This window comes from Protopterus annectens, chromosome 6.part0, assembly GCF_019279795.1.
Source record: "Protopterus annectens isolate FY-2018-M chromosome 6.part0, PAN1.0, whole genome shotgun sequence".
Taxonomy (NCBI): domain Eukaryota; kingdom Metazoa; phylum Chordata; order Ceratodontiformes; family Protopteridae; genus Protopterus; species Protopterus annectens.
Genome location: NC_056737.1, coordinates 762,036,488 through 762,055,804, shown reverse-complemented (window position 1 = coordinate 762,055,804; position 19,317 = coordinate 762,036,488). Strand labels below are relative to the sequence as shown.

Sequence of the window (19,317 nt, the reverse complement as noted above, 5' to 3'; positions counted from 1 at the left end):
CAGCCTTTCAACTGATAGAGAAGGCTTTCGCTTCTGCTGGCGATACTGGGCTGTCTATCCCCCCACCCTCCTCTAGTACACTGGTTTCACAAGTCGCACCTAGTGGACACTGGGTGCAAGGGCCTCAGGACATATTCCCACAGAAAACCCCTTTTCCGCTGTCTTCCCCAGCTTCTCCCTCTGAGGAAATCCACCGGAAAAGTTTGTGTAAGAGGAAGCATGGACTCCACAGAGGAGTCCCTCACTGAAGACACAGACTTTGATGAGGGGAAAGGATCCCTTCGGTCACCCTCTGACGCATCCTTCGGTGATATCCTCGAAATCCTTTAAACAGAGAGGTGACTGGCAGCCCTCTAATCCGACCTCTGAGAAGTCTGTGTTTCTGCAGGCTTTTCGCGCCTGGCCCCCTACCTCCTGGGGTACTCCACCTGCCGATGAACTTGTCCGGCTCAGCGTGCGTGGAAGCCTCCTAAAGTTCGGCTCAGCGTGCGTGGAAGCCTCCTGACACCGTTGAGGCTATTCCCCGGAGGCTAGATAAGATTTTGTCCCCCTCCTGCTACGGATCCCCATTGGTCAAAAGGTCTTCCTGTGGATGCTCTGGTGGTGGCGGCCGTGACCTTTACTATCGGGTCCCTGAATTATACAGCGACCTTTACTATCGGGTCCCTGAATTATATGGCACACTTTACCAGGCTTCAAAGGGATCTGATTTCCGAGCTCTCTGAAACCTTGGCTGGTGCCATGTCTGATGAGGTCCATGACAAAGTGGCCTCTCAGCTGGCCACCATTGAGTCAATATCTAACTCCTCCTATGCGACTGATATCTCATGCATCAGAAGGAGCAGCTAGAGTGGCGGGTTCAGCTACGGTCTTGAGACGACACTCCTGGATGAGCTTGTGCAATTTCACGGAACCCTTTAAGGCTTCCTTTCTTAATGCTCCCATTGAGGCCTCTTTGCGTAATGACTGAACGAGGATCAACAATACAGATGGAACGTTATGGTAAGACATAACTTCTTTTTCTTTTACTTAGTCACTTCTTCTTTTTTTTCTGTTTACATCTTCACTGTTTAGAAGGACACCAATGTGGAGTATATTCTTTACAGTCTATCCATAAGTTTAACAGAGTCAGCAAAAAGTACTGTATTTTTGTAACCTCTTTTATTTTCAAAGACACATTTCATACATGTGATTTGAGTATTTATAATCCTTGCATTTATTCACTAATCTCAGTGTTGCTGGTCTTCTTCTAATCCTCTCCATTCCCCTGGTTCAAACTGAAGGTATTCCCTGATTCATCTAGTTAATTTATGTGCTTTTTTCTAACTCAATTTTTTTCCTTTTGAACATTGGAAAAAGACAGTCTGTTAGAAGAACGAGAAAGAGTCCCCTCCTGCTTGCTGGCTCGCTTTGTTTGGAAAAAACCTTTTCATTATCTCCTCAGCCTGTTTTGCATCCAAAATGTCTTTGAACCCCCATGAAAAAAAATAGTCTGAAGACAGCTGGATACAGCAGCTTAAATCTCTCTCTCCTTTCTCTCCATATTCCCTGATTGCTGGGATAAATTTGCTTATCTCTTGGCTGGTATATAGTGAATAATCATTTTTCACTAACACTTCTTCAATTTTTTTATACTTTTCCCTTCTGCTGCAGTTTTATCAGGATCTACTTTTTCTGCTGATATGATTGCATCTTTACTATTATAGTTCTTGGCTACTTTCCTATGGCCAGGTTTGGAGCATAACATTTTATGTGCCCTTTTCAATAAAAATCCTGCAGTGGAATATCAGTCCTCTTGCTTATTTGTGCTTTCATAACATTTAATACAGTCTGTTCCTTCCAGTATCTCTGATAGAGCAGAAAATCTCAGGTTTTCTCTGTATGCTCTGACCTCTCTGTTTTTTGAAACAGCTGTTCTTGAGAAACATCCTACTTGCTCAGCCTTTTCTTTTTTTTTTCATCCCCTGATTTTTGCAGTTTTATCAGTTCATTTGCATAGTTACTTGAAGCTGCTCCCCCCAACCTTTTGTTATCTGAAATGGTATATTCATTCATTGTTTTATTTATTTTAATCAGCACTGAGTATATTTGATTTATTTTTGCCTCTTGATATTGGAAGTCTTCTCTTGAACCAGAGCAGAAGAGTGAACTGCCTTTTCCCGAACAGCTGGAGGATCCTTCCCAGCCAGTGTTTTTTTTCTTCATCTATTCAGGTTGATTTTCTCTTGGGTTATCCAAATTTCTTCTTTGCTGGAGTCCAGGCAGTGAGTTTATTAGCTAGTAACTGCATTTTACCCAAATCCATCCATCCAGTCCCATTTGTGCACATGGGGTCAGGGTGTCACTTCAGCAGTGACTATCATAGAGCCAAGGTTTACATTTGCTCAAATAATAGTTTTAATAGCACTTCATTTTCTCTCTTTCAATTTTCACACTGGCACAGCTGGAATTAACCTGTTGATTTAATGTGTAACCATCTTGGAAGTCCAAACTCCTATGGATCCTGAGCTGAATGGCTTATTACACGTTAATTTTTTTCATGCATAGGTTGGAATACAGGTCAGTTTGGTGATGATGCTTACCGAAGTCCATTCCTTGGAATCCAACTAACTAAGATGTACTTTATGAAATAATTATTTTTAAGACCCCTAGAAGCATCTGCCATTCTGAGAAAACCCCTTTGAAATCCCATGTAATAAAGTCCACCAAACCTGATGTCAAACTACAGCCCCCCACAACCCCCCTAAATATATGTTCCAACTCTGAGATCACACAACAGTGAGGAAAGGGCAAATATCCTATTCTTCACTGTACCGCAAGCTCAGAAAAAGCACTTTGAGGTCCGATACCTTCGATATTATGAGCGTTCGCAATTTGTGCAATTCGCTCATATGATATAGACCCACTTTAAAGGCTATTAGGGAGTCAAATTGAGTAATGTATGAGGGGAGGCTATTCCATAGTTTGAAACAACGTCAAAGGAACATGAACTGGAACAGCACTGATAGGACATATGATTCTTTTATTACATCCATTCTGGTACCTCTGCTTCTCGCCTTCTGTTGGAACAATTTTAATCTCCAAATGTCTCCCTATATCTACAAATTCTTTCCATCAATAATTCAATTTAATTATACAATTACATAATTAATTGATTGAATGCCTTACTACAAAGCCAGCCTTCTAAATTCAAACAGATTGAGAAAAATGCTTTTAAAGTCACAGCCATTACAGCCATATAATGTAGTTTATTCAATCAATAACTAATATGCATACATAAATGATACTGCAGTTTCATAAATATTTTAATTATTTTACATACACCTAATATTAAATGCGTCTAATATTAAATACATCCAATATTAATTAAATTTTAGAATTAGGGCTGTAGGTACTGGTTGTAGTGAGAAAGGAGGATTGGGTGGGTTATTGTTAGAGGTAGATATGGGGTCTGTTTGTGTGGTATTTTGGGAGTTAGGGTTGATTTTTGTAGATGAATTCTTGACTAATTTTTGAATGGTGTCATTGAAATAGGTGTTTAATATTTGTGCTATCTGGTGAGAGTCTTTTTCGGGAGAGGGTGATGGATTTTGAATGTTACCAGGATTAAGTAGGGAAGATACAGATTTCCAGAATTTTTTGGATTATTACTTTGGGAGAACATTTTGCTAGGCATCTTCTGTTTCATTTTGCTTTTGTTACTTTTTATTTGAATTTGGCACCTGTGGGCTGTAATGGACACAGGCAACTTATAAATGATTCATCTCCAAGGCCCATGCTTACATTTATCAATGGTACCTGAACTTGTCAGAAATTTGGGATGCATGGCTAGGCTTAAAAAGTCCCTTGTGGTCTTTAGCCTTGTAAACGCCCAAGAACCTGTAATATAAATGCATTTAGTTAGTTATTGATTTATTGTTTACTTGTCTGATTGCTTCTGCTGCAGTCTGTGTTACTTTGTTGAAATCGGCAGCACACTACAGAATAGATGCCTACCCACTTCATGCTGTTTACCCCAATCAAAATACAGGACTATATGGCTTGGAATCAGGAAGTGCATGCACAGCTGCTCAGCACACAAGAACTACAAACATAAGTTTATTAAACCTAATAAATATAGTTCCTGTGAAGAAACTGGAGTGAAAACTGCATGATAAGTCATCTTAACAAACATTCCATTCCACTAATAGGTTACCTCTCTCTCCTTTCACTTATGCTGCCTCCCATACAGCCTCGGTGGCTATCTCATGACCTTTCTACTCAGCATATCAAACTGATAAAATTCCTTGCCTACAAACAATCATCATTAGCAGCAGCCCCCTTTTTCCCCTTTTTCTACATGAGGTCGGGGTATCATGTTAACTGTCGCCAACTCTCTCTATTTCAGTGCCACACTCCTGCCTTCTTCAAAACTCATGCCTGACTGTCGCAGATCTTCTTTCACACAATCAATCCACCTCTTTGCTGGATGTCCTCACTTCCTCTTACCTTTTTTCTGACTGTCCCAAATCTTCCTCACCAGATTGTCTTCTGCTTTTCTGCACATGTGCACAAACCACCGTAATCTGTTCTCTCTGATCTTTTCCACAATTGGAGCTACTTTGGCTTCTGCTCTTATGTCCTCATTTTTTAGTCTGTCCCACAGTGTGCATCTTATCATCTGTCTCGGGCACTTCATTTCCATCACCTCTAGCTTCTTCAACTGTTCTGCCTTTACTGCCCAGGTTTCTGTGCCATACGGTAGTACTGGTCGCACCACTGTCTTGTACACCTTACTTTTCAGCTTCTTTGGTATTCTTCTGTGCTAGACTACACCTGATACTCTATGCCAGTTGGCTGCAGCCCCTCTGATTCTAGCTTTGACCTCTTCATTCATACTATGCTTCTCCTCAACTACTCTTCCCAGATACTTGAAGCTGTTTACCTGTTCCACTATCTTCCCTTCTGTCTCTATTCTCAGCTTCTTCTGATTTCCCCAATTTGCTGCCATTACCACTGTCTTATCTGTGCTTAGTTTCATCCCATGTGCCTTCAGATTTGCATGTCATTCTTCCATCCTTTGCTGAAGGTCTAGCTCAGAGTCTGCCTGTACTGCCACATCGTCTGCATACAGCAGCTGTGTTGATCCGTCCCCCTCCAACCCTGATGTACACCCACACCCACTGGGAAACCCTCTGTGCGGATGAACACCATCCGTACTTGAGTCATTGGGTCCTTGTACATAGCCTGCACTAATTCTACCAATGTTTCTGGGACTTCAAACCACTGCAGTACTGCCCAGATCAACTTTCTTGAGACCTTGTCATATGCTTTCTCCAAGTCTAGGAATGCCCAGTTGGACTCTCTCCTCATTTCTAGCTTCTCAAGTATCTGCCTCATTGCAAACATTGTGTCAGTTGTGCTGCATCCTGATGAACCAAACTGCTCATCTCCCATCTTACATTGTACTACAAACAAATGAACAGGAAAAAACTTTAACCCCCAAAACTTTACCTCCTCCCTTAAACTTTGCAACTGGTCTCCACTCAAATATCTACCCCTAGAGAAGCCATGAAGTATTTTAACTCTACCTTCATTAATATCTTGAACATCCATGCAACACCCCAAATCATAAGAATTAAATCCAACCATGCTCCATGGCTGACATAAGAAACAGCACTACTGATAGGTTCATAGGTAGGTACTAGCCTATTGGCCCTAGGGCATAATTAAGCTTAGCCAAATTTAAAATTTTTTTTTGCTTGCGCTTCCCTCCCAAGTGGTTTAGTTTCCTGCGCACCTGTCTAGCAGGGCCACCAAAGTGATTCCCGGGGTGAATTTCCTGTTTCCCATCCACTCATCAAGATTCCTCTTGAAGAGCGCTAATGAGGAGCTCTGCCTCACATTTATGGGGACCTTATTTCAGAGCAAGGGAAGTCTCTGGGACACGAATCTGTCTCTCCAACAAGTCCTGTTTATTGTTGATGTCAGGTTTAAGTCCCTTGAGCGAGTAGCTCTGGTGGATTGGGTTTTCCTTAATTGGAGCATTTCTAGCAATTCGGGGTTTGACATAGCCTTGTATGTCAGGCAGAGATCACCTCTGAGTAGCCAGTACGTGACCGAGTACAGTCTAGTTTTTTAGCCTCATGGCATAGGGCAACTGTTTGAGGCCCGTTATCCTCTTTGTGAGGTACTTTTGAGGCCTCTCCAGTTGTTGCAGATGTCTTGTTAGGTACATCCCAAACTGGGCATTATATTCAATAACGGGTCTAATGAGTGATGAGTAGAGAAGGACAATAACATCCTTATTCCTGGATGCAAACCCTTTTGTGGTAAGGTGGGCCATGTAGAAGGATTTTCTAACCACTTCAGCAATATGGTTGTCGAAGGACAGGTATTTGTATCCGTAAGACCCTTTTGAAGGATATCTACATCAGTAGGGGTCTCAATTATGGCACGCAGTTTGCAGTCCTCTGCAAACTTTGTTAGCCATAGTCCCTCTGTGTTTGCTTGTACCTCCAAGAAGTAGATACCGAACAGGAGGGGTCCCAGGACTGAGCCCTGTGGTATATCACTAGTCACTGCTTTGGAGTTGGATCTAGCATTTCCTGTTCTCACTGAATGGGTTCTATCCGTGAGCCAGTTAGCAACCCATCTTGTAACGTAGGGGTTTATATTTAGGTTGGTGAGTTTGTCAATAATTCCTGAGTGGGTAATGGTATCGAAGGCCTTTGCGAGATCAAGGTATGCTGTGTGAACCACCTTTCCCTCATCTTTTGCTTTGGTGACCATTTCGAAAAAGTCAACCAGATTTAGAAGACAAGACCTTCCCTTTACGAACCCAAACTGGGTGGGGTCGAGGGTGTGTAGGTTCCCAATGTCTTTGTTTGAGTTCCATGATGATGCGTTCCATGGCCTTGCAAACGAGACTCGTCAAACTGATGGGGTGGTATTTCCCAGAGTCAGTGGTGGCACCTCCTTTGTGGAGTGGTATAACTGTTGCCATGCGCCACTCTGTGGGCACATAGCCTGAGGTGAGGCTGTGGTTAAACATGGTAGTGAGGGTAGGCAAGAAAAAAAAGCCTGGTCACAATGCCAAAATTAAAAAAGAATGAAACTTCCAAACAGACTTACCATGAGCTTAGAAATGAGGCAAAAAGACAAATCAAACTAGACAAAACTAACTTTTTTCACAACATCCAGACCATGCACCCCCCCCCCCCCCCAAAAGCTCTTGTGAGCTGTTAATAAGGTCTTCTACCAGGGAATGCCAGCATGCACACCCCCCTGCCACTTTCTCCGATACCCAGTTCAATAAATACCTCACAGAAGCCATTTTAGCTCTGTCAAATAACTGCAGCACCACTTGCTCTCCAACCCTACCCACTTTGGATAATAACAGTGGCTTCTCCCTTTAACCCATCTCAACAGACGTGATAAAAATAACTGCTTAAAAAAACTTAATCCTACCACCTAGCAGGCCAATAAGTTACCTGCAGACTACTTTAGAGTAGCTGCAGATGTTGTCACCTACCTTGTGTCGATATCTGAACACTAGGTTCCTGCTGTATGGAAAACTTCCCATATTATCCTGTTAGACAATTCGGTTGACATACCTCCTTTATGTATCACCCAATAGCCATCCTTTCTCAGCTGTCAAAAATTCTCGAAAGATGTGTACATACACAAATCTTGCAGTACTTATTAACTAAATAAACTATGGTTTCCGAACCTGTTACAGCACCACCACAGCTCTATTATCCTTCACTACTACTGTTTAATGTTCACAGGAAGAGTGGTAAATTTGTCTCCTTGATTATTTCTTGATCTTTCAAAAGCTTTTGACATGGTTTCACATTACAAACTGATTAATGCACTAACTGAAGTATATTTATACTACCTAACTAACCGTCAACAAGCTGTGAAATGGCAGCAAGACCTCTCTTCTCTTCTGCCTGTTACAGTAGGGGGTACCTCAAGGATCAATCCTGGGTCCTCTGTTTTCTATATTTACTAACAAACTACGCACTGCAACACAGCATGCTTCTGTCATACAGTACGCTGATGACTCTACATTGATATGTACAACGTCATCTCTTCAACTGCAAACAACACAAGGCGCATTTTCAATGATGGAGTCATGACTATCAATTCCCAACTAATCCTAAACCCTAAGAAAGCTCTACTTATGATATTTCAACCTACAAAGCACACATTGTCACCCCCTAACCTCAGTCTTATGCTCTCTAACTAACAATGCTGTCACCTCACCTATGACCCACACCAAACTACTGAGAGTAGTCATTGTTAGTGACTTAAGATTCAATATTTATATTTCACAAACAGTAAAAAAGTACACAAAAAAATGGGCACTCTTTACAGAAACAAACAATACCTCACTAAAAATGCCAGAGTAACTATTGCTTAAACACACTTGATCTCAACTCTGTTCTGTGGCTCACCAATTCTCACCAACCTAAAGAAAACTGACTTAGTCAAACTACAATCCTGTTATAATAAAATTGCCCAGTTTGCCATAGATTCCCCATTTAGATGACACCACTGTACAGCACTCAAGAAACTTAACTGGCTTGAACTTCTGCAACTTCTGCTTTACAACCAACTCTCCACAGCCCATACAGTTCTAAACCATGCAGATAAGATTCCCTCCAAAATCTCCTACACCCGTACTCCCCTGACCGAGATCTGCGTTTAAAAAATAAAACCCTGCTGACTACAGTTAAAGCCCATAATTCTGTTGGTGAATCCCTTTATTCAAGCTACATAGCCATCATCTGGAATAAACTCCTCCTTGACATAACCAGCAGTACTAACCTATTAAATTTTAAAATATAGCGACTCAAAGCACATCTATTTAAATCTTGGCTATGCTCATACAATGCCCCTGGTTAAATAACTTCCCCCAAAATTACTTGTAAAATGCATTCTTTTTCAGTTTCCTGGGTTATAAAACTGAATGTAAATCTCTCAACAGTTGTTGAACTCTAATGTGTTACCTGAAACACAACTCTACTAAATGTATTCTGACTGGAATGTACTGTATTTGTAATCTGAATGAAACTTGGTGTGTTTATAGAAAGTTTGCTTTTCGCACTGCTTTGTATAGAGTACATTTTGTTCCTATTTTTTTTTTTCATGTAAATGTTTTGACTTTTTCATGTAATTGTATTAACTTTTCTATTATTTGGAGCTTTTCTCCCTGGGCCTCTACTGAAAAAAGACGTGTCCAGTTGGACTTTCCTGGTTAGCAAATGTAAAATAAAATAAATAAATGAATTTAGATCAGAAAGCCAGCTTTGTATGAAAACAGCTTAATTATTGCAAAAATGAAATTATACAAAAGCCTTTATGTATGATCTTAAAAAAAATACTGATCTTGAGCTAAATCTGTATGTGAGCAGTCGTCTGCCTGGAGTATAAGTGCCTTCAGGTAAGTGAACTGCCTTCCTCTTGTTATAATAAATGAGACTATAGATCATTTTGGAGATTGCAGATTTGTATTAGCATCTTTAATTGTAGCTGTTCCCTCAACTTCAGTTGGTAAGGTGATTTAAGTGATTTTCATAATCCAGAGTGAGTATGTCCCACCCCCTGAGGGACTTAAAAATATTTTGCTTAGACCTGCCATTTTGATGCTGATGAAGATCCACACTGTCCAAGGATTTGGAAAAGACAGAAGACTAAGGTTGTTCTCCTCAAAGTGATGCAGAATTTGGGGAAGTTCTGCACATGATGCAACACAGTTATCAGTAGAGCTTGGGAGAACCCTGTCATAGTAGCCTCCTCAAAGTAATGCAGAATTTGGGGAAGTTCTGCACATGATGCAACATAGATATGAGCAGAGCTTGAGAGAACCCTGTCATAGTAGCCTCTGTTTTTCACACGGCCGACTGGAATTTCAGACCTACCAAAATGTGTTTCCTGTGGCCAGATCCTGAAGCCATAACTTTCTCTTTCTCTCTCTCTTGTGACCCTGAGGGGAAGAATCCTGCTTTGAATAGTCTGGTGGTTCACCTCTTCTTCCTAATAGCTAGTGATGATAGACCTATTTTCTCCTTGTGTGCTCTCTTCAACTGGACTGCCTCACCCACATCCTTTCTTTGTAGTAGACGTTATGTTTAAAATGTAGTGTGGCAGGGGGCTTCCCAGATAGTCCCTTAAAATGGTCTTTGGGCATACGTTAACAGCTTCATCTCAGTAAGCAACCTTGTGACCAATGTAGCCTGTAATACAGTGATGTGGGCTGCTAGGGTAGAAGGATATGAGGTAGCTGTTTACTGACGGTGACGGTTAAGATTGAGGATGTCAAAGGCATTTTCCAGATTCATCCTTCAGAGGCCCCTTGTTTGTTTTTTTTTGGTCTAGATGTTGATGAACATATTAGGTGAACGAAAGAGAGGAATCAATGGCCCTAGCATTCCTCTAGCTGAATGCAGAGGCGTTCGGGTGGACACCGATTCCATCAAAATCTGTAGTCATAATTGAGATGCTTTTCAGTTCCAGTAGCCTTATTCTTCTTGGGTCAGCAAGGCTTTAGTCCAGAGGCTGGGGAGGGGGGTCCCTAATGGTTTCATGGAGGCTTCAGTCTATCCCAGGCTGGGTCACAACTCTCCTGACTCCTTTCAAGAGTCATGGACAAGAGATATAGTAGCAAAAGGCTATCAACTTCCTGTTTCTCCCCTTCTCTTCTACTGCTTTTGCCCTTGTTGGATCTCCTGTCCCTGTCAAACATATCGGGCAAGAAAGGAAGTACACTCTCTTCTATATATATATATATATATATATATATATATATATATATATATATATATACATATATTTATTTATATATATATATATATATATATATATATATATATATATATATATACATATATTTATTTATATATATATATATATATATATATATATATATATTATATATATATATATAATATTTATATATATATATATATATATATATATATATATATAATATTTATATATATATATATATATATATATATATTTATATAAAAGAGGTTCCTGTTAAAAGGCATCTGAAATGAAGGTTCTGTGGGTTGTTTTAATCTGAGTGGACTGTTTATTTTATTTTATTAATTGGATGGGTGGGCTAGCCCATGAATTTTGCACCACAACCCAAGCAGATATATGTGTTGGATATTAATGTAATTTATGTGAAAATGAGTTTTACTTCCTACATAAGGTGCATCAAAGAGCATCTTCTACTGTTACATTAAAAAAAAATAATTTATACTCACCCTCATCTATCCCATATCTAACATATGTTCTTTAGTTTTGTCAGTTCTATGCCCTGTCAGTATGTCCCCTGTAACCAGAATGTCCAGTATTTTGGAAGGACTATGTTAAATGTTTTTTTCTAATGATTTTCTCTGATCTTCCCATCACTTCCTTACTCTTTTGCATACTCAGAACATGTGAAATGCTGTCTGAAGTTGACCACATTTTAAAGGGATCATCGTTTGTGTCCTACCCTCCTTGTAAGGCACTAGTTGTATATGAACCTCCTCTGCTGATCCCTAGGTGCCAGCTGTTCAGTTTAGCAAAGCTGACTGAGACCCTATTCCATTCTTACTGTGGCAGATGTACTGTCTATTCCCATCAGCTACTCCAGATGGCCTCTGCACCTGCTGTTTTTCCCCATGTATCTCTCTCTCTCTGTACATTGTACTAGCCTTTTTCTTGCTGATAAAGACCTGTTTGGCCCAAGGTAGCAGATTGGGTATCTGGTCTGCCTTCCTTAAGCTGTGACATCTGATTGCTTCAATCTGTCCATATGCAACCAATCCCTGCTGTTTTAATTTAAAAAATACTTGCAAGTCTGTAAAATGTTTTAGTAGCTCCCTCTGCCCACTGACTAGCATATGACTCTAGGTTCTCTGTCCTTTGTGATAACACACTCTTTTCTGATAGCCCCAAGTATTGTTTCTGTAACTCTAATGTGAAGCCATATAAAGTCAGTAGGCCATTTCCTTCACTTGTTAATCTCCTGATTTCACCACTTTTTTCCACATTAAGAGCTATTTGTATAAAATCCAGTCCTATCCTGATGCCTTGTATCACTGTATCTTTCTATTCTTCTTTGAGTTTCTTGGGTCATGGAACACTTAAGTTATACCTAGGTATATCTGTCAAAACAGATATCCATAAATCTTTGGCACTCTGGCTTGTCCTCTTAGAGCACTTTTATCTGTCAAAGCGTGAATTTTTATAATGACTGAGTGATTTGCCAGCACTGGTAGGTTCCGGACAGTGTAAAACGCACAGGGTGTTATCTTGGTAGTAACAGCATGTATCCTGCCTGTTCTCTCTCCCTCTCTCTCTCTGCTTTCAGGTATTGTAGAGTTCCTGTATAAGTATCCTCTCATGTTTTACCCAAATGTTTGGGGTATGGTTCTGAGTTCCTCTCTTATACCTGTTTTAGATGGTCTCTCTTCCTTACCTCATAAACAGACTTGCCTGCATTACACGTCAGTCTTGAAGCTCTTCTTAGCATCCTGAAAATCTCCAGCACACCTTCTAATACATGATTAATGTTCTTGCTTAACACAGTCCTTTCCAAATGTGTAGACAGCACTCCTAATCCCATCAGTTCTATTGGTTAGTTGAATATTGAATATGTTCTCTGACCCTGAAGGACTGTTTCTCTGTTGGCAGGATAAGTAAGCCTGGAGAGAGTAGACACCCCATCTCATTCCTGTGGTTATTCTAACTGCCTCACAAAGATGCTGAAGGTGGGCTTGCTGAACAAAAGTCGTAACCACTGCCGGATTCTTCTTCTTTTTTTTTTTTTTTTTATATACCAAATCCTCTATATCCTAGTGCCCCAACTTTTGATCCTTTATTATCCTGTTGCTCATTAAAAGATGCTAATTTCCAGCAGTGCAGGGATGTTGACCTACTGTAAGTGGAATTGTCGTGTCGTAGGTTTATAATTGAAGGGAGAATTGTGTAGAGACACTTCAATAATCTCTTGGCCAGTGTTACTTAGATTGATCTGGGAAATGGGTCTAAAACCGCTTATACTTGGGACCTTCCTTTAACTTTAATGAAACTACAGTTATAGCCTGATTTCTCCCCCTTCCCCATGTCCAAACTTACAACCATTAGATAGCCATGCTAGTCTCTGCCAGAATATTGCTCTGCCCCGCCCCACTTGTAGAATTCCACTGAAAAGTCATCCATCACAGCCATCTTGCAATTTCATTTCAATTTTGTAATTGTTGTTTTCTATGTTTCTCTGCTTGTACATCTGTCACTGTCTCCTCCCTTTTAATCTCACTCAGCCTGTCTGAGATCACTGCCAAGTAATCCCAGTCTGAGATCACTGCCAAGTAATCCCAGTCAACTATGCTGGTCTTTTTCTTTTTACTGTATAAATTTTTTTTAGTAGTCCCTACATTGTTTCTTAATCTTACCTGCCACAGGTGTGTTACCTTCTATTCCTTTTCTTTGTGAGAAGTATCTGCAACCCTACCATTTTTTAAAATTTTGGGTCCCATTCTCTCTTGAGCCACCAGTGATCCCCTTTTCTTAGCACTTTGACTGCTACCTGTATCTTCCCCAAATAATTTGTTTTGGATTTTAGTACTGCACCTTTATTTCAACTTATCACCCCTTTAGGCAATCAGAATCATTTAAGTAAGTTGTTTGGTAAGGGTGCGTTATCATAATTTAACAATCTGGCTGTCCCTTCTTATTCCATTAATTTCATTCAAATTGCCATTTGGCATCCTTTCCACAAGTATATTTCTATGTTTCTTTTGGCTTCTACATTCTACTTAAACACCTCACTTACTATACTTCTCAAGTCTCTAATTTTAATAGTATTAATGTAGTTGTAATGGGGTCTATATCATGTCAACGAAATGGCATTACAGCGAATGCTGTTACACTGACACGTAGCCTGAAATCAGAAAAGAGCGAAAGCTCAGGTCAGCGATTTCTTTCCCAGGGAAAGAAATCGCTTGGCCTGAGCTGTGACATTGCCCTTTACCCGTCTGTAGTGCGATCTTGGTGTTGGTATATTTAGTTGACGGGGGTGGGGGGGCACAGCCCCCCACTTTGTAATGTTTTAAGTAGTATGTTGTGTTTTGTTGGTTCACTGATCCCCCCCCCCCCCATGGGAAAAAATTCAGTGAACTGGGGTTTCGCTCTTAAGATTTCGGTCTATTTGTGTCACCGAAATGGCATTCGCTGTAATGCCGTTTCACTGACATAATATAGACCCGTTATAATGAGCTCATCTCCATCTGTTAACCTTCTTGTCTTGTTCATTTTCCATTCCCTACAACTGAAAAATGGTCTGATGGGTTTCTTTCTTTTATCTTCATGCTAATTAATAACCCCTCTACATTTCTTGGGGGCTAGCATATAAGATCTGTTCTGGTCCTTCTTTAGCTGTATTCCTTGAGAAAGGTACCCCTATTGCATTCCCATGCCTTGCACTCCAGTGAATTTCTAATTATTTCTTGTTAGCTATTCCTTTTACTACCTTTTGCCTTTTCTGGCAGTACTCCCTTTTGTCATAAAATGTATTCAAACTCTCATCCGGAGCAAAGATGAAGTCTCCTGCCAGTATTAACAGCTTTGTTTTGCATACCATTTCTCCCATTCCTTTACTAAACTTGAACTCTACTCTAGACTATCTATATTGAGACTGTAGGTGGTACCCAAGGACCACATTGCCATTCACATTTCTTTCTACATTACCTAACATCCAATTTCACTAGATATCCATTCTTCTATGACTGCCCTTAATGAACTTTGAAATATTAGCAATTGACCAGTTCTCCCCTACCTCAGCTTGTGATCGGCAAGAATCTTGAACTGATTTGTTTGCAGTTTTACTGCTTCCTTTATTTTGAGCTCTGTCTCCTGGAGAGAGTTTTTTTTTGTCCTATGAATTTTCTGTATAGTGCTCTTCCTTTACTTTTCATTGGAAATCGTAGGGACAGCAAAAAAGAGAGTGGGGGGGGGGGGGATCTCTGCTTTCTACCATACTGTGGCAGTCCATTATAACTGCAAGCCACTGTGCGGCATTGATAAATGTTATTTTAGTTTATTGTAAGCCCTGGGTTTCTTCTTTAAATGTGCCAGTTATGCGGCACAGTCCAGTAGATTATATTGGAAAATGTGAGGGGGTGGCTCAGCAGCTCACCAATTTATATATTAAGCAATCCGTGTTGTTTCAAACGACCTGTCATTTTATTTTCAGACTTTCAACTACATACACTAATCACTCTTTTTTTGTTTTTGTGTTAATTGACATTATAAAAGCATACTGCTTCACAGCTGTATTAGAAATACAAATTATTACATTTAACTAAAAAGTCCATACATCCAATTCCCAGAACACGACTCCCAGTCGAGCTGCTGCTATTCCAACTGGACTAAGATCAGTGAGAACAAACTTGAAAACATACAGAACTGATTATGCGCTTAAACTTCCTTTTGCAATTTTTCAGTAAACACTTTATTGATTGTTTTGTGTTGCCGTGACATGATTTTTGGTGGAGGAAGGTTAGAGAAACACTGTTAAACCTTTTCTGTACTTTGCCACTGCCTTGAAAGAAGTATATTTCCAAGTCATTTTCAGAAAGTTCAGTGCTTTAAAGCCTTGCGTAAGGAGTGATATGCCTGAAATGCAGAACTTGCCACATAACATTAAAACAAGGTTCTTTATATTTGTCTTTGATACAGTGGTGTTGGCAGTTGAAAGTAAAGAGGCCAGGCCTAGATGTCATGGACTTTACCTGACTCCCTTCATTCGTCTTCTTGTAAGACTAGCTTATATGCTACAACCCTTTATTTTTAGGGATTCTTTATGCAGTTTAATTCATGCAGGAGTTTCTTGCGTAGCATTCACGGGGAACTTTATTCCCTGGGTCACTACTGAAAATAAGCTCTGCTCAGTTAGACAGTCCTGGTTAGCAAGCGTATAGAGATATATGTGTGTGTGTGTGTGTGTGTGTGTGTGTGTGTGTGTGTGTGTGTGTGTGTGTGAAATTTATAAAATCAATTTTTATTTTATTGTAGTGATCTGTGAACACTTTGCAATACAGATGAAATTTCAACATGCAAATGTTTAGCAAAAGTTGGGAAGAAACAGCTAAATAGTATGTGCTTGAAATGTACGCAAGTTGTTGATAATTTAGAAAAGAAGGTATTTTGGGTATGGAATGTTTACTGTTGCGTTTGCATTCCTTGCTGTCCTGGGCTTTCATTTCTTGTTTGTTTGTCCCTTGGGACACATCATGAATATGGAAACTGCTGCATTTTATTGCATGTGTTGGACTAGGACCCTCTATCCCCTCTGATCCTTTGAACCAATCAGTTATACTCTGTGACTTGGGCAGCACTGCAGCTCAGTAGTTAATATCTTTGCTTCACATTACTAAGGTCTGAGGCTAAAGACATTTAGGGAATATTCTTGTTCTCTCCTTTTCATTTGCTTTCACTAAGTATACTGGTTTCCTGGCCAGAAATGAGCTGTTTGGTTGACTACACTAAACTATTCATATAGACTGCATTAACCCTTGGCTTTGAAGCATGTGTTGTGAATGAAAAGATCTGAGATGGACTGGTTCACTTACTCAGAAAACAAAATTAAATTAATGTTGAATAATTGTGATCACATCTTTAACTGTGGGAGTGCTATGCTTAACCTCCTTAGGAGTACTAATGACACTTTTTTATTTATTTTATGTATTTTTAAGGAGCCTTTTGATGCTGATGAGTACATTGAACGCTTGGCATGGCGAACTCCTGGTGGAGGCTCCAAAGGAGGCGCAGAAGCATTTGACCCAAGAAGGTAATATAATATTTGACCAATGATTTTATGTGGACTGTAAGAGTGATTTAATTTGATTTTTCTTATAAAACGTATTAGAAAGCCAGAGGTCAAAACGTATTAGAAAGCCAGAGGTCATGTATAAACATTACTGTTTATGTAACCTGGAAAGGTGGGATCACAGAGCCTACTGTTTCATGCTATCAAACAGTTGTTTAAAAGCTGTAAACTGAGAGACGTGTCACTGAAAAGTGATTTTTTATTCTATTTTGTCTGGCTGATTCTGATTAGTGACCTAACTCTGACCTAATTTGAATGAGGCCATCCCAAGTACTGTTCAACAGACTACTTCACAGCAACGTTTAGGTAAGGAATTGGATGTTGTTACATTTTGGATTGGTTACTAGAATTAGTTCTCTTCAATTTTTCATTGATAGGAAAATCACAACTGTAAAAGGTATTGAGATTGTATAAGGAAAGGTTATTAGATTTTTACCTAGGTCAGTTATATCCTAGCATTCAGTATTAGTCATACCCTTGAGGGGGAGCTAAAGTTGTTCCCAGTAATTTTCTTGTTCTACGGCCTAAATAATTTGTGGTTATCAGCCAAAACTGGGTTGTCCACTTGAAACTGTATCCGAAAGAAGTAAAATGAGCATTTTTCCATTTTCCTGTTTTACTTTCAAAACACATGCAAGGGATGAGACCCTGAGATGTATTTCGGCTTTTCCCAGTTAGGGGTCGCCACAGCGGAACTCCAGTCCGCTCATGATTGACAGTGGATTTTTACAGTGCTGAGTTGCCAGCCCAACCTTTAACAAAGGCACGTCCATTCACGCTCGCACTTACCTGTATGTCTTTAACGTCACTCGACTGCGGGGAGGACATGCAGACTCCACACAGAAGGCGGTCCAGCCGATCTAGATGCAAATTCTGATCTTTTTTAGTGGTTGTTGCATAATTCTTTCAATGTCTTTCAGCACTTCAAAGTATCAGTGAAGGAAGCATTAAAAAGATGTTCACTGTTAGGCTTGACACTTAACTCGTAATCAAATTCTTTGCTTAAACATTTTGTAGCCAGCTGAGTATGTCTTGCTGTTGATTCATTTGGGATTTTCTTTGTCTTCATTTTTGTACGGATTCATTTTTTTACTTGTGGGTTTATTTTTCTTGTGTGTTGAATCCACCACTGCAAACAGACTGGTATGGGCTTATACTTTGTGCCTTTTAACTCTGGTCCAGTCTATTTCTCACAGTCTGTTGCTTTGGGCTGCTTACACTTTCATCTCTACCCGAGTACATGTTCCCCAGTTAAATAATCAAAGGCAGCCATTTGGTCCTTTACTTCTGCACTAGGACTTGACAAAACTTGCTGTGGTATGTTTGGATTTTTTGTAAGCTTTGGTAATGCCTAGCTGGTTATATTACACTCTGTTCTGGCTATGGTGTGCTGAAGAGTGATCATTTGTTTTGCATCCCCAGATACAGAGTTTCCTATCCCACTAGATAATTTAGGGCGACAGAGAATATATTTTAACAGCTGCTTGATGTTTGTAGCAGCTTTACTGCTGTCTTTTTTTTTTTTTTCTTCCTAGGCCGCTTTATGCTTCCAGTAGCTATCCAACTGTAATTTATTCATGTAATGTATATTATTTAGTATGTTAACATTGTTTATATCAGCCTGTCTTTTGCCTGCTATGCTGTTGGTGGCAGACCATTTGCGGTTTGTAACATGTGGACTTTGCTTGTTTATACGTAATCCATTTGTTAATTCTGTGATTGGAGGCTGTATTCCTTTATCTAGTTCAGGGTTGTGGGGGCAGCATAATATGTCTGCACTCAGTGGATGGACTCATTGGGTGGAAAACAGGAAACTAATCCCAAATAGGATGCCTGTCTGTAGGCATGTAGGCTGGTTTATTAATTGATTGGGTGTCCTATGTAATTCTGAATCCTATGAGGTAAAGACTGAATTTATTTTTTCCCCCATAGGAATTTCAAGGCACTTTTATTCTCATGACCATGTATGCCTTGCAATACTCGCTCTCAGGCTTTACCTCCTTTATCAAGGAGGAAGAAGCCAGTTTGTCCTTGGATAGATTTTCAAAGGTACCCATCCAGTTGTTTAGGTTTAGTTTGAGGACAATATTGAATCACATTGCTTAACCTAAAGAGGAAATTTATTAGAGATAAGGCGAGGCAGTGGATCATGAAGCTCTTTCCATCTGCTGATGAAGGATGATGTACTTGGTTTTAGTGATTAGCTATGCTGTTTGACTTGCTGAGTTACAGGAGGACAAGGACCAGCAGATTTCTAATTGCGCAGTAAGTCTGACTCTCATCACTTTTCAGGAGTCTCTAAGACGCAGACTACCGAGACTTTTCTGGTAACTTTGACAGTTAAACACAATTTGCAGTCATCTGCAAATTTGGTTAATTAGAGGTCCTGGTTTTCAATTCTGAAAATCAAGAAGTAGATGCTGAACAGGAGATGACCCAGTACA

General features: G+C 39.9%; 1 protein-coding gene across 1 annotated transcript in view; it reads left to right on the top strand.

Annotated features, from left to right (window-relative positions):
* Positions 1-19,317, top strand: part of EXOC5 (exocyst complex component 5) — a gene marked incomplete in the record, with an annotated part of 1,512,951 nt that overhangs the window by 39,797 nt on the left and 1,453,837 nt on the right. Inside the window, 1 exon segment of the mRNA XM_044074439.1 lies at positions 16,740-16,834. Coding sequence (XP_043930374.1) covers positions 16,740-16,834 — 95 coding nt within the window.